This window comes from Musca domestica, unplaced genomic scaffold (genome assembly GCF_030504385.1).
Source record: "Musca domestica strain aabys unplaced genomic scaffold, Musca_domestica.polishedcontigs.V.1.1 20, whole genome shotgun sequence".
Taxonomy (NCBI): domain Eukaryota; kingdom Metazoa; phylum Arthropoda; class Insecta; order Diptera; family Muscidae; genus Musca; species Musca domestica.
In genome coordinates, this window is record NW_026712250.1 from 13,920,279 (window position 1) to 13,935,905 (window position 15,627).

Consider the following 15,627-nt stretch of genomic DNA (forward strand, 5'->3'; position numbering starts at 1 on the left):
CATCATGAATAGCCGAACGATCTGCCACAACGTCGAATTTTCAGTGAATGGGCCCTAGAAAAGTTGGCAGGAAATCCGCTTTTTTATCGACAAATTTTGTTCAGCGATGAGGCTCATTTCTGGTTGAATGGCTACGTAAATAAGCAAAATTGCCGCATTTGGAGTGAAGAGCAACCAGAAGCCGTTCAAGAACTGCCCATGCATCCCGAAAAATGCACTGTTTGGTGTGGTTTGTACGCTGGTGGAATCATTGGACCGTATTTTTTCAAAGATGCTGTTGGACGCAACGTTACGGTGAATGGCGATCGCTATCGTTCGATGCTAACAAACTTTTTGTTGCCAAAAATGGAAGAACTGAACTTGGTTGACATGTGGTTTCAACAAGATGGCGCTACATGCCACACAGCTCGCGATTCTATGGCCATTTTGAGGGAAAACTTCGGAGAACAATTCATCTCAAGAAATGGACCGGTAAGTTGGCCACCAAGATCATGCGATTTGACGCCTTTAGACTATTTTTTGTGGGGCTACGTCAAGTCTGAAGTCTACAGAAATAAGCCAGCAACTATTCCAGCTTTGGAAGACAACATTTCCGAAGAAATTCGGGCTATTCCGGCCGAAATGCTCGAAAAAGTTGCCCAAAATTGGACTTTCCGAATGGACCACCTAAGACGCGGCCGCGGTCAACATTTAAATGAAATTATCTTCAAAAAGTAAATGTCATGGACCAATCTAACGTTTCAAATAAAGAACCGATGAGATTTTGCAAAATTTTATGCGTTTTTTTTTTAAAAAAAAGTTATCAAGCTCTTAACAAATCACTCTTTATTTCCCATAGAAAATCTTGTTATCGGTGATAAATTCTATGGAAAAGCTTGTAATCGCTCATATTTTCTATATATTTGTTATAGGTGACACTTTCTACAGAATATGTTGTTATCTGCAATAATTTTGTGTAAAATCTTCTTCGTTTCAAATTTAGTATTAAAGCTAGAGAAGAGACAACTATCGATTAAGGCGCCATTTTAAAGTCGAGGTCGATGACGGAAACCTCGACAGAAATGACAGCATTCTCAAGTTGGTTGCAGTTTTTTCATCTCACCCTGTATATAGCCCTTAGATTAAAAAAAATCACATAAATATTTTAAATTTTTATACAATTTTTTTATTTTTATTTTTTATTTAAGTTTTCTTTTTAATAAGACAAAGAGAACTATTTACATGTAAATTGATGTAATTATAGTAATAATAATTATTTAATGCAACAAAATATAAAATAAGTGTAGAGTAAATTGAAAGAGTTTAAAAAAAAATGACAAATGAAAGTTTATGCTCTGTTTCAGAACCTGCAAAAATCTACTATTTTTGCATTTTTTTTCGATATCATAAAGGGAAAATCGTTTATCGTAGTAAAAATTCTTGTAGTTCTGGAACAGACCATAAGATAGTTAAAAATATATTCTCAAATGTAGGCTAATAACAAATAAAATGTGAAATGAAAAAAGGAGGAGGCAGGAGTAAAAATTCTCATAGGTTTAAGTTTAAAAACATATGGGAACTTTATTTTTAAATCATTGCTTTAAAAAAATAATTAAATTTTTATTGATGTTCGGAAAGTGAAAACATAAATAGCTTCATTATTTTGTATGGGCAAAAGCGAAAGGGAATAGAAATTTCCATAAATTATTGGCATTAAAATTTAAAAGGACATTTTTAGAGGCTAAAAAAACGAGAACTGTAAAGCTTTGTTTTTTCTTCTTCTTCTTCTTGTGTGTGTGTGTGTCTGTGTGTGGTAGAAGCCTACAACAACTAAAATATGAGATGGTTTAAGTTTTGTCAAAAGAATTTGCTTTTTTAAGAATAAACTAATTTCATAGATAGCCTAAAAGTATGCTTTACTTTTTTCATTAAGAAAAAGATGCCTATTTTTTGTTCAACCAACAAAATCTCAATCACTTGGGGGTTTTTTGCAACAAAATAAATTTGCTCATATCTTTTCAATTGAAATATATCTCTGTTTTTTCTTTTTTAAATGTTAATACTAAGCAATTTTCATGTGAGTCATGGTTAGGGGTTTATTTATTGGTTTTATTGACAATACTCTCTATTCTCGGTTCATAGCAATTTTCCAATGAATAATAAATTTCTCAACATTTTTTTTGTTATCTTTAGGCTAAAATTTAGTTAATTTTGTTTTATTATTGATTTCTTTTTTTTTTGGGTATCTTCCAAGTGATCTCTCTCTTTGCTTTTGTCCATTTTCCAGACCAAAAACGACGACATCCCTTCAAATTTTATTTTCTGGTTGGTGTTTATTTTTGTTTTCTTTATTTTCTTTTTATTGGTTTTGTTATAACTATTTAAATTTGTTGTTTGTTTTTTTAATTGTTATTTATTTTTGTTGTTGTTGTTGTATATATAGTAAAATGTGTTTGAATTGTTAATTATTATTTTTCTGGTTGCTTGGTTGTTTTACATGTTTTCTTTTTTCTTTGCTCTACACTGCATGCTGCTGCTGGCTTGATTTGTTGTTGTTGTTGCAGAATTATAACGAATTTCTTTTATTCAATTTATTACCACCATATCGCCCTAGCAACGGTTCTTGAATATCTCGTCATTCCAAATATTCCCACCAGTCCTTTTCGTAGCCCTCATGCACATGGTCTAAAAGTACTGTACATCTCTTTTCACAATATCTGCAAGGAAAGGCAAAAAAAGAGGAGAATTAAAAAAAAAAGATTTTTGAAATCTGTATTAAAAAATAATCGATAACATGATACTACTTCATAGGAAATATATACAGGGTGAGAGGAAAAAAAAACTTTAACCAACTTCAGACTGTTGTCATTTCTAAGCCTCGCGTCCGACAGCTGTTAAAATTATTCCAGTGACAGCTCATTATATTGTTTACAAGGGTACAAAAGCATTTTGCTGAAAATTTCCCGCAGAAAAGTTATTCGTGATGGCATACAAACGTGATAGTGTGATTTCTTTAAATTTGGCCGGAAAACCAAAAGTGGCTATCGTTAGAGCACTCCAGGATTTAAATGTGAATAAATCTTTTGCGGCTCGTTGTCGTGATACTGGTAGTGTAGCCCGAGGAATTCAGAAAGTTGACGGAAGAAAACAGCAACATCAGCAGAAATTGTTCGAAAAGTAAAGAAGCTATCGTTAGAGCACTCCAGCATTTAAATGTGAATAAATCTTTTGTGGTTAGTACCGCGATACTGGTAGCATAGCCCGCCGACGTCAAGGAAGTGGACGAAAGAAAAAAGGCAACATCAGCAGAAATGGTTCGAAAAGTAAAGAAGTGACTTGATCCAAAACCCGCGTCGCAGTGGCCTAAAAATGGCTCGTGAGCTGAACATATGGCAATATTCCATTCGGCAAATATTGAAAAATGAGCTCGGGGTAAAGCCATTGAAATTCCAAAAAGTGCAAGAACTTACACCGCAACAGAAAGAAAATAGACTCAAATGAGCTAAAGAGTTGCTCCGCTTGGCCGAAAAGGGGTGAACTGACGATTTTTGGTTTTCTCGAAACAAAATGATCGAGTTTACTAGCCAAAGAAGTCAGCTGAAAATGTGCACCTCCTGTTGGCTACCAGAACTCAAGCGCCGGCCATGGTTGTTGTTGTTGTTGTAGCAGCTCATATATCTGTTCGTTCGTTCGGTTTCCATTTTCTGACTACAATCAGGTTCTGACTCCAGTCCAGTCTGAAAAAGGATGCAACCTGTATGGGTTGTGTCCATAACGAGACTGGAGATAGGTGAGTAGGCTTGGCTGGGCAGCGAAATAGGTGCAGCGTGTAATGTGGGCCTGTGCCACAAGCTGGGCAGATGTTCTGCACGTCGCTGTTAATCCGGGCCCATTAAGAATTTAGGTTGCTGCACCATCCGGATCGTAATTGAGCCAAAACTACTCGGGTTTGTCGGGGCAACCCTCGTTCTTCAGCTGCGACGGGAGGGGGATGGTCTCCTAGCACAGTATTCACGCTATATCCTTCAATGGCTTCTGAGACCGCATTAGAGTGAATACTATTCAGTTCTGCTTGATAGGCCTGTTGAACTAGAGGCTCTCTCTTATACCTCTCTCTCTCTCTCTCTAGATCATGAAGGTCTTTCCTAACGCGCCTGGGCGGAGGTTGCCAATCCACAAGATGGTGATTCGGATGGTTTTGTCTATAACACCCAAGCAGGTATTGCATTGACAGCATTTTGTTATGCTGTCGCACCGGTAAGGCCTTCGCCTCCTCATGTAGGTGATCGACAGGTGTCATGATAAGGCCCTCTGTTGCGGTTCTAAGGGCTGCATTCTGGCAGAACATGTATTCGTGTTCGTCCATTTTTCTGCCGGCCATGGTTGTAGTTGTTGTTGTAGCAGTAGTACATGCAAGTGCTCTGCTAATCGGGTTCCATCACAGGTTTAGAAATCCCGCTACTTTGAAGGGCTGTAGCCAGAGATCTTCTAGAGTGAGTTGGATAGGTTTGGCTGTGCAATTAAAGAGGTGCAGCGTATTGTGCGGGCCTGTATCACATGCCGGGTAGGCGTCACGTACATCTTCATCAATTCGTGCCCAATACGAATTGAGACGACTACACCATCCTGAACGTAATTGTGCCAAAACTACACTGGTTTGTCTAGGCAGCTGACTCCACTCCCTATCCATTGCAGCTGAAGAACAATGGATGGGGGGAGTGGACTCCAAGGACCGCATTCATTTTATGGCTGCTAATAGCATCCGCAACTGCATCGGTATTAAGGACACTCAGACCTGCCTGATAGGCTTCTTGATCTAGAGGTTATCTCTTGAGGTTCCCTCTCTAGATCGTGTATGTCCTCCTTCCTGACACGCCTGGATGGTGGGAGATTTATCCACCATATGATGGTTGGGATGGCTCTCACGGTAACACCCAAGCAGGTACTGCAACGAAAGCATATGATTATGCTGGCGTAAGGGGAGGACTTTCGCCTCTTCATGTAGATGGTCCACTGGTGTCATGAGAAGGCACCCTGTCACCCATATGATGGTTGGGATAACTCTCACGGTAACACCCAAGCAGGTACTGCAACGAAAGCATATTATTATGCTGGCGTAAGGGAAGGACTTCCGCCTCCTCATGTAGATGGTCCACTGGTGTCATGAGAAGGATTTGCTTCCACTGCGTAGCACTAAACCACACTGGAGCCGCATAGCTGACCACAGACCGACCTATCGCGTTATAAGAGGTCAACAAGGTTTCTTGAGGACCTTGTTCCTACTTTTCATCTTGTCGCAGATAGCTGTGGCTTGTGCGGACGACTTGAACATGCTGTCGAATGTGATCGCTCGTATTAATCAGAATAAATGCCGAATATTATCGCAAAAATATTCTGGAGGGTGTATTGAGGCCTTGTGCACGCAAATATTTTTGCCGCAGACCTTGGACATTCCAACAGGACTCAGCCGCCATCGCAACCAGCACGCGCCACCCAAGAATGATTACAAAATGAGGTTCCTCGCTTCATTTCCCACGCACAATGACCAAAAAAATCTCCGGATACCGATTCGCGTTGGACTATTGTGTCTGGAATATTTAGCAAATCAGGTTGGCGCACCAAAGTGTCGATCACTTCAGCATCCCGCTTCGCTGGGTTGGCCCAAATACTGCAGAGCAACATTCGGCCAGGCTGTGACTGTTTCTTTGGCCATTTGAAGGTCATAATTCATGCCAAAGCTGACCACCAATTCGAACAAATCTAAACTTATTCTAAAAATTGATGCTATTTCCGACATCTTTTGCTTTCATTCAATAAAATTTTGAAAAAAAAAATGTAAAAATTATGACGTTTGACTTTTTTCTCGAACTTTCTCACCCCTGCAAACCTTCCTTTACGTTGTTTTTTTTTTTTTTTTTTTTTTTTTTTTTTTGCAGTTTTTTTTTATCTCACCCTGCATACCATCCATTTCCAATTATTTTTTTTATCTTCACTTACCTATATTTATCTTGAACTTTTTGTTTGATATCAGCTAAATTCTCTGATGTTATATCACGTTCCAAATATTCCGATAATGTTTCTGTCGCAGATTCTAAATCCTTTTGATTATCTTCGAATATCATTGATTGATTGTTTTTCTTTAAATAATACGCAAAAACATACGTATACATGAGAGTTTGACGGCATTGGCATAAGATATCAACGGCCTTTTTCAGAAATTGCACCTGGAAGATATGACAAAGAAATGCAAGAAAAAATTATGATGTAACCATTCATTCTTTTTTCACTTACTTCAATCCATGACATATTGTGCTGTTGCATCTCCTCCATTTTACGTTTCACAGAGGCATACAACTTATTTTCAAATTTCAAAGATTGCATATGATTCATATAACGATTATAGTAATGTAAATATCTGCAACACAAAAAGAGAACCATTAGCGTATTTGGAAAGTATTTGAAATTTCATCCAACATACCTTGCTAATGATGATCTAAACTTTTCTTGAGCATCGCGTGCTGCTTTGGCTTCATCTTCATCATAACGATTGCAGTTGTACCACGATGAGCCATGTGGCTCCCATGAGCCCAAACATACCCAGCAGAAATCGTGTTTGCAATTTTGATTCTTGCAAATCATGTGATTACAACCGCCATCTTTTTCAATTGTAACATTGCACTTGGGACACTCTTTGGTGTTGGCCGCAATCCAATTACTTGTCTCCGAATCATCATCACATTTCTTGATCCATTTCTTTAGCCAACGACACTTGACCGGATCATGCCAATTTTCACCGCAAACAAAACAGAATTTGTGGCCACATTTACAGCGTACCGGTCGCGACTCCACATAGGATACCTTAATTGCATAGGTGCAATCAATGGACGGACACCAGCGTAACAATTGATTGCATTCGACAAAACTATTGGTGATCAGTTGTTGATATTTGACACGGACACGACCATCATGTACCAGTTTCATAACCGTAACATCATCCACCAATATATCACAGCCGTGGGCGGCACATGAAATCGATTGGCCAAGGCCTTCAGTAACAATTTTCGTTGTTAGATATTCACGCCAGCAGTTCAAACAGAAACGATGACCACATTCTAGGCCAGCCATGGACTGTAAGCACACACAAAAAAATATGATTTAGAATTGGAAATCCATCAAAGTAGACGATATACAAATACATACATCTGAGGGCAATTGGGAAAAGCAAATTTCGCATTCTTCGGCTGTGTTGGCCTTTGAATTCTGTAAATGAAAGAAATTAGTATTTTTGGGTTTTTGTTTTGAATATGGTAATTGATCTCTTTACCTTATTTTTATTGGTATTGGCAGGTTTATTAAATGGATTTATAACATGTGCACCACGGAAAAATTCATCTGTGTTACCATCAAAGTATTTCTCTAAAAGTTTTTCCTTGTCCCATTTGAAGTGGTTTAGAAGTATTCGTGTGACAGTTGGTTGTAGCTGAAATAAAAAAAATAATAAATAAATAATTAAATAAAAAATATAATCGTCCGCTTTATAAGTTTAGACCTTCCAGTGCTATTTAAGTTGATGACAACCAAACTAGAATTTGCCCACAAAAGTAGTTTTCTTACTTTAAGAGTAATGTGGCCATCGCAGGTTTTTTTTATGCTGCAAACCAAAGCATATTGTTACATAGTGACCATGTAACCATTACTATCCTTGGCCTAATTTAAAACGTAACACATAGCATGCGTACATATGTACATACATGTTCAACAATAGATAAATGTATGTCTTATTCTCCTTCGGATTCTATTTACACGGATTTGATGTCTCACAGCTAGACGGAAACATATGTGGGGTCTCCCTTGATCCAAAAGCATGGCGCTTTTATAGATGTAAGGGGACTTAGTGTAAGTTCTTGATTAGTTTAAAAAACAATACATCGGGTCATTCCGGATATAAGATCCAATTTGTGTTGCTTTGAATTACGTTTTAAATTTATCGCCCGTTTTTAGTTAATTTCTTTGCAAAGTTTCTTTATTATCTTTAATTTACAGTCCTTCAATTTAAATAAAGTCAACAATCATTCACAATAACAAAGTCACCAAATGTTTTTCAGCAACTAGAAATTCACAAAAAGTATGTATATTCGGAAAGGCAGTTTTAAAATCGATTACCAATATTGGCAGTTGCATTTATTTACTTTATTTGTTGCAGTATTAGATTTTTTCACTAAAAAATATACACTTCCTTTCAATTGCGTATTCTTCCTTTATAGTTATCATTCACAATAGCATTATCAGCGATGACCTTTAAAATGTGTTTCAACTACGTTAGATTAGTATTCTGTAACTTTTACTTTAGGCTGTTAGCTTTTAGTTTCAAATATATCCTCCATAAAATCAGCTGCATTTATTTCATTGTCTTTTGTCTAATTTTCTGCTTTATTCTTTTTCCCTGAATTGCAATACCATTTAGAATGATGATTCACAATGTGAAAAAAACAGCTGGTCACAGTAACTAAAATGATCATTACTCTCAAAGTGAATAACCTTTCTCTCTGCTGAAGTTGAGTACACACTAGCGGACGGCTTCAAAAGACCAAATTACACCTACTTTGTTATTTCCACGAAAATAACAATTGTTATTTTTAGCTTCAAAAATACATTTAAACCCTGACATATATTTGTGACAAATTGTTCCCTCTCTCTCTAGACTATATGATGCCAAAAATAATTTTTACTATATTTTTTGTAGTTATTTTTTTTTTTTTGCACTCACCTTTATTACCCCCTTAACTTCATCGATGATCTCCCTTTGATGTTGGACAATTTCGTCTGTGGTCAAAACTTCATAATGATATTCATCAGATTCAGCTTGACGTTCATGCGATGGCGGTATTTCATCCATGACATCCATGGCGAAATCATCATCATCACCGGATGACACATTGCCAGAATCCATTTCAAATGAATCTTCATCGGAATCCATGATGATTAGGTTTTGTTGTGGTTGTTGGGCTTTTGTTTAGAATATATATGTAGCAAAGGGAGACGGATGACAGGGAAACAACCAAACGATGACGACGATGTTTGTTTGTTGTTCTTAAATTTTAAAACAATGAATTTAGTTCTTTTAGTTTTCCTGAGCTAAAATATAAACAAAAAAGGGTAAAATATTTAGTATCCAAGTGTGTGCTTTAAAAAATAATATATAATTTTGCACTGAAGAACTTTGGCAAAATGTCTTGTAAAAGAGGAAACAGCTGTTGTTCGAGCTAAGAATAATGGGGTGGTATTTCTTATTGTTGTAGTTCTTGTTTATTTGGGAATAACGATGATGAAGAAGCAGCAGCAGCAGCAGCAAACGTCACTTGACCTTGTTTAAGTTATATTTCTTTCGATAGCTTTCAATGTTTGTTTTTGTTGCCTTTTTTTCTGGTTGGGTGTTATTATTGTTGGACAAGAGTGTGTGTGTGTTTGTGTTTTTGCACACCTCAATACCTTTTCAGCTTGTTGTTGTTTTCGTTGTTGTGAATAACAGAGACAAACTGCGCTGTTTATTGTTGTACTCACAAAAGGGCCGTTTTTTATCTCAATGACTCTCCGATTTTAACTAAAATTTCTTTGTTTAGGTTTTTTCCCCAGTTTGCTTTTGATTTCAATTTTATTTCGTTTTACAAAAATCCGAAAACAATTACGTAGATTTTTTTTTGTGTAAATCAATATTGGAATAATTCACAATAGGTCTATTTAATTTCTCACTCTCCAACAACTCTCTTATTTGACACCTCCTCTCACACTCACTCTAATAAACACTACTAAAATTAAAAATAAAATGTAAAAGAACCGAGAAAGACAAAGCAGAGGCACACAACTGCCCCTTGGTGTATGTGTATGTTGGAATTCGTCTTCTTTTTTTATTTCATTATATTGCGGGGATATTTTTTTTATATAAAAGAAAAACCTTTTATATCCCCTGAAAATTGGTTACGTTTTTTAATCAATACACACCAACACATTAACAAACGCTGTGTTTTTTAACCAACAACAAGAACATCCGAGTTCAAGGCTATTAACAAATGGGGCCACACAAAGAAAGGAAACAATAAAGAAACACAACTATTAAAAGGTCCATGAAATCCAAGCACTTATTTTATATGTTAACCAGTGTTTTGTTGCTTTTCTGCACCTTTTTGAAATATGTTTATATATTTTTTTAATGAAAATTATTTTTTTTCCTTTGTAAAAAACGCAACACAAAAGGAAAAATAGCTGATGACTGAGAAAAAACTACTGACGTCTAAAAATGCAGTTAATTTTTCCAATTGCAATCCATGCCCGTAACAATAGCGAGTAATTGAAACAGTCATACACAACTATTGTCATCTCTTTCTCACACATACACAAAAGAAAAAATAATAAAAGTCAATTTTTTCCACCACAAAATTATTATTAGCTTTGGGTTTTTAATAACTATTTGAAATGTTTTTTATATTTTATTTACTTTATATTGAATTGGTGTTATTAATTTATCAAATTAAATGGAATTTAACTGTTTTTTTTATTATTATTTAATGTGCACGAAAAAAAACCCGACGTCAACTGCTACTCTAATCCGAGCCAGACTAGGGCGGTGTAGATCGACTATTGACTAATCGATTGAACAGGAAAAGCAAAGAATGGAAGAAGTGGAATGATGGCATAACCCCAAAGAGGAAAAATGAGGGAACCAGTTTAAGACAGAAAATTAACGTCTATTTACACACATATTTTTAGCCGGACAATGTTTATAATTGACCTATGAATATTATTTTAACAATCGAAAACAACGGATAACTCGGCTAAAGATTTTGTAAAGTGCGTCTGCTTTTAAAAAATTAGCTATGATGTAATTTTAATAGCTGAGAGCGGTATTTGCCCGAGTTTCTTACCAAGGCTACATTTACAAGGAAGTACTCATGGCAAAACAATAGAGAAGGACTCATTTGCTGAGTTGCATTTGACAACCCCTGTCATTGTTAAAATAAAATTTATATTTAAAATATTTTTGCGTAACTGGTAGAAGAAGAAAACAGGAAGATGCACATTGGAATGTCACAAATTCTAAAATGTCAAAAATACAGGGTGAGATGAAAAAACTGCAATCAATTTCAGACTGCTGTCATTTCCAAGCCACTCGTCCAACAGCTGTTAAAATTATTCCAGTGACAGCCCATTAAATTGTTTACTAGCATACAAAAGCATTTTGGTGAGAATTTTCCAGAAAAAATGTTATTCATGATGGAATGCCTTTCCGCAAATATTGAAAAATGAGCACGGGGTAATGCCATTGAAATTTCAAAAAATGCGAGAACCTGCACCGCAACCGAAAAAAAATAGACTCAAGAGAGCTAAAGAGTTGCTTCGCTTGGCCGAAGAGCGTTGAACTGCCCAATTTGGTTTTCTTCGATGAAAAAACATTCGTTGTCCAGTTGTTTGTAAACAAACAAAATGATCGTGTTTACTTGCCAAAGAGGTCAGCAGAAAATGGGCACCTTCGGTAATGGTGTGGGCTGCCCTAACAGCTGATGGTCCCTCTGCGCTCGTATTAATCGACCGTGGCATCAAAATAAATGCCGAATATTATCGCGAAAATATTCTGGAGGGTGTATTAAAGCCTTGGGCACGTGGACATTCCAACAGGACTTAACACCATCGAACACAGCACGCGCCACCCATGAATGGATAAAAAAGAAGCTCCTCGCTTCATTTCCAGCCCACAATGGAAAAATCCGGATACCAAAATCTCCGGTTACCAATCCGTTGGACAATTGTCTCTGGAATATTTTGGAAGGCAAGGTTGGCACTAAAAATACCAAATTGTCTGTTTCCGCCTTTTTGCCTTTATTCAATAAAATTAAAAAAAAAATTATGGCGTTTGACTTTGTTGCTGTTTTTTTATCTCACCCTGTAAGTATAAATCTGTTGACAAAACCGACTGATACTATTTTACATTTTTTATTCATTTTTTTTTAACAAAATTTTTAAAAATATTTTTAACATTTTTTTAGGTTAGGTTAGGTCTTCCGTGAGTCAGGTTTACAACTCTCTTCCATTAAAGGAATTTAAAAATAATAAATTACCCAAATCTTTATGTCTTAGCCCGCCGCTTTGTTCATTCATTGCATTGCGTGCTGAGGGATGGATGCGCTGGGATTTTCTCGAACTGGCCGGAATGGTTAGAACAAATGAGGCCAGTCGTGAGAGTAAAGGATATTTTTGGCTATTTGCCAACCACCAGTGGCAAACATTAAAGCTATTACTTATAACAACATGTTCTTGGAGATATGCATCAAATTCTTTGTTGGCATTCTGGGCCATGGAATCGTAGGTTTCTACATTCATAGAACTTGTGTTTCCCAGGTGTGGAAAGAATGCCATATCTTGGTTATGATTTAAATTATCAGTCGTGCTATCTTTGGCTTGACTGGCTGCCAGTATTTGGATCCTTTCCAGGAAAAAGTTACGTATGGCAAGGATATCAGGTTTCTGCTCCTGATTAGCCGGTGGATAGAGAAATAGGGCCGTTTTATGCCATATATTTATGTTCTTCAGCCAAATGGGTTCTAAAAATTTCAAAATCTTAATTTTCAATTGGCGTATCTCCAAGCAGTCGCCGTTTGCGGGTTTACACACACTCTTTACAACATTCAGACAGGGTATCACAAAACATATTGAGGGCTTCTCGGTCGCTTGGAGTCTCTTGAAAACACTCTCAAATCGATTGAACAAATCCACAATGTTTTGTAAAGTTTTCAAAATCGTTTCGCTGATATGTAATTTTTTGTAATGCCTCTTGATTTGTGACCAATTTTGGGTGATTAACTTGATTAGAGCATAACTGGAGTTATTGTCGCCATTAAAGGGCGAACATTCGAAATTTATGTCTGCTCCGTCCAGGTGTTTGGCTGCCTTTTTAATGCCCTTACAGGTTTTGATTAAATTTTGCATTTCAATGGTATTGTTGATTGCCGCCAGTAGGACCTTGCCAAAGATATGGCTGTGGCAGAAGAAAATCTGATAATCGGCCAGGGCATCTTTGATGTGACATTGTTCCTCGAAAACGATGGGCATGTTTTTGAAGTCTTCTATTCCAAATTTGTTTAGCAAACTTTGCAATTTTCGGCGTATGGTTTTGCTTTTACTTTCCGATAGCGGCCATGATTTGACGCCCAAGGTGAAGTTGGAAAATTCGAAATTTTTGCCATAATGTAGGTTGGCAATGAGCATAAATTTTCCCGATATGTTGTCGGGATACAATTCCAGCGATATACAGCCATACAAATGTAGATCTTTGAATTTAGCCAATAATTCGCTTGTTTTCTCTTCAGCCATTTCTCGTAGGGTCGATGAGACCAATGACGAGGGAGTGGCCAGAAAATCATTCATTATTACTTGACTATCGTATTGCGTGCCCAGTTGCAGACAGTAGTTGAGTAGTTTACGAAAACCCCTACCCTGTAAAATTCGAAGGGGTATACAATCTTCGGCCAGGTATTCGGTGATGTTCTTGAGGATTTCCATTTTGCCGTCATCCAGGGATTTTTTGTGGCAGGGATGATTTTCAAGTATGGCCATGGAATTATTATCTGCTCGAACTAATTGCAGACATTTACGACAATAATACCAAGATTGGAGCACCGTTTCGTCTGATCTCAAAATACGGGCAAATGTCTGCCATAACTCAAGCTGGGCATTGGGCTCAAAGTAGAGCTTATAGATGCCTTTAAAAAGATTCTCTTCTATTATTTGAGCGACATCTTCTGCATTTGTGGGTGATTGGAAATCTATGTTTTCTTCGATGGAAGTAGCCATGTTTTCCTCCATTTCCTCTTCTGGTTTTACGATCACCTCCACTTTCTCTTCTGGTTTTACAATCAAGTCAAGGGTGGCCAAAGAGTTTAGCAGCTCTTCTTTTGATTGGTTTGCTTCCTCTCCTTCTGATTTTTCGATTTTGATTTCCGGAACTTCTTGGAGCATGTTTTCATTTTCAGTTATGGTTTCCCCAAATTCATGGAATATGTTCTCATTCTCCATTTCGGTTTCTCCAGGGTGTTCGGGGATTTCTTCAATTGTAAAATAGGTTTCAGGTTCCTTTTTAATATAAACCGAAGATGTGGGTTCTTCGTCGTTATCCCCAGCCTCTGTAGGTGGTATGGATGTTACAGAGGAAATACGGGGAAATGTGGCGTTCTGTTGTTGAGTATTTTGGGGAGGAGAAGAAACTGAAGAAACTTTTTGGGGTCGAACTAAAGTACAGGGAGTTTTGGTAATACATTGTGGAGAATTAACTTCATCCGGCTGGAAGTCATCATCCTTGTGGCAAAAGTGCTCACGCAATTTCACCTCTCCCAGTATTTTATCATACCTCACCAGGTTACGACAATTGCGACAACATACCAAACCATTTAAAAACGAATCACCATCTTCCATGGCAATAAATGCAAACTGCTGCCATATGTCGGCCTTCGAATCCGGATTCGATTGTAGTTTATATACTCCCTTCTTGAGTTTTTGTTCCACGTTTTTCTGTATCAAACCCATTTCGTAGGAGAAATTTTGTTTAGCTCCAGGACTCGCCTTAAATTTGGGCTTTTTCCTTGGACATTTGATTACAACTTTCGATTCTCGTGGCTTTTTCAAAACACCACCACCACCATCATCATCCGCATCTTTTGAATCCCCTTCAATTGGAACACGTTTTAGGCATTTTCCATAGCATTTGTGCTTTGTATTTCCCGGACGTTGAATGCTATGCTTCAGAACAGTATAGCATTGTTTGCAACAGATGTAGTCCTCCAACAGACTGCCATCTTCGCGGACAATCAAGGCGAAAGTTTGCCATTGTTTACTTTTGTGCTTGGGAAAAGTTCGCAATTTATATTCGCCATTTCGTATCTTGAGGGACATGCCAATTCTTGTTTTCATGTCATTGCTAGAACTGAAAGGGGGAGGATTCCAATTAGTAAAATGACAATCTTATTATAACCATTTCAAATAAAAGGTCTTTAGAACTTAAGATTTTGAAAAAGGAAACAATCTCAGCCATGGTAGAAGAATTCAGGTGGCTGCTGCTGGGGCTATAAACTGTCAAACCAATTATGGAATTGAATTTTTTTAAATGAAAAATTATTCAAACTTGCACATCATAACAACCTCCGATTGCCGTCGAAAAGGAAAACATATACAAATCTACTAATTTTTGAAGAAACATTCAAAACTTTTGACATATCAATGTTTCCAAGCTTTTATACATCTACCTGTATTCTTCTACCATGGATCTCAACACACCTTTTGCTACCATTGCGGCACACATGATTACACAGCATCTCCTCGTTTTCTGGAGCATATTTAAAAACCCGTGTACACTTGCGACAGCATACCATATCCTCCAGGATCTCATCGTCTTCGTTGCGTATCAGATAAAATGCCCGCCAAAAGGGCTGATATGTAGTATTCAATTTACATTGTAGTTTATAGAGACCCTCTTTGATTTTCAATGTAATATCTTGGCAAATGGGATCGGTTATATTTACAGTCGAATTTTTTAAACTACTTTCTTCACTACCGCGATGAGCATCCTCATCGCCAAGGGATAAGGGATCCGTTGCTTTGCAACTT

General features: G+C 37.1%; 1 protein-coding gene across 4 annotated transcripts; it reads right to left on the minus strand.

The window, feature by feature from the left end:
- Nucleotides 1-1,396: 1,396 nt before the first annotated feature.
- On the minus strand, nucleotides 1,397-10,624 carry LOC101900283 (E3 ubiquitin-protein ligase ariadne-1). 4 transcript variants are annotated; one of them, XM_005188838.4, is made up of 8 exons: nucleotides 10,472-10,624; nucleotides 8,747-9,114; nucleotides 7,304-7,459; nucleotides 7,180-7,239; nucleotides 6,458-7,107; nucleotides 6,271-6,394; nucleotides 5,977-6,203; nucleotides 1,397-2,696 (listed from the first exon to the last, which is right to left on the minus strand). In XM_005188838.4, exons 2-8 carry the CDS (start codon nucleotides 8,954-8,956, stop codon nucleotides 2,615-2,617), a joined length of 1,509 nt encoding a protein of 502 aa, XP_005188895.1. In that variant the 5' UTR covers nucleotides 8,957-9,114; nucleotides 10,472-10,624; the 3' UTR covers nucleotides 1,397-2,614. The 4 variants fall into 4 exon arrangements, with proteins under 4 accessions (XP_005188895.1, XP_058978481.1, XP_058978479.1 ...); XM_059122498.1 differs by having other exon boundaries at nucleotides 8,747-9,069; nucleotides 10,472-10,597; XM_059122496.1 differs by lacking the exon at nucleotides 10,472-10,624 and adding an exon at nucleotides 10,157-10,293.
- Nucleotides 10,625-15,627: the final 5,003 nt, after the last annotated feature.

What these genes read in the sequence shown, in the direction of transcription:
- LOC101900283 (XM_005188838.4), bottom strand. Translation starts at nt 8,956, where the DNA reads ATGGATTCCGATGAAGATTCATTTGAAATGGATTCTGGCAATGTGTCA. An exon ending in ACAATATGTCATGGATTGAA is followed by an intron (nt 6,204 to 6,270) that starts GTAAGTGAAAAA and finishes CATATCTTCCAG; the next exon opens with GTGCAATTTCTGAAAAAGGC. An exon ending in AAAGTTCAAGATAAATATAG is followed by an intron (nt 2,697 to 5,976) that starts GTAAGTGAAGAT and finishes CTTTCCTTGCAG; the next exon opens with ATATTGTGAAAAGAGATGTA.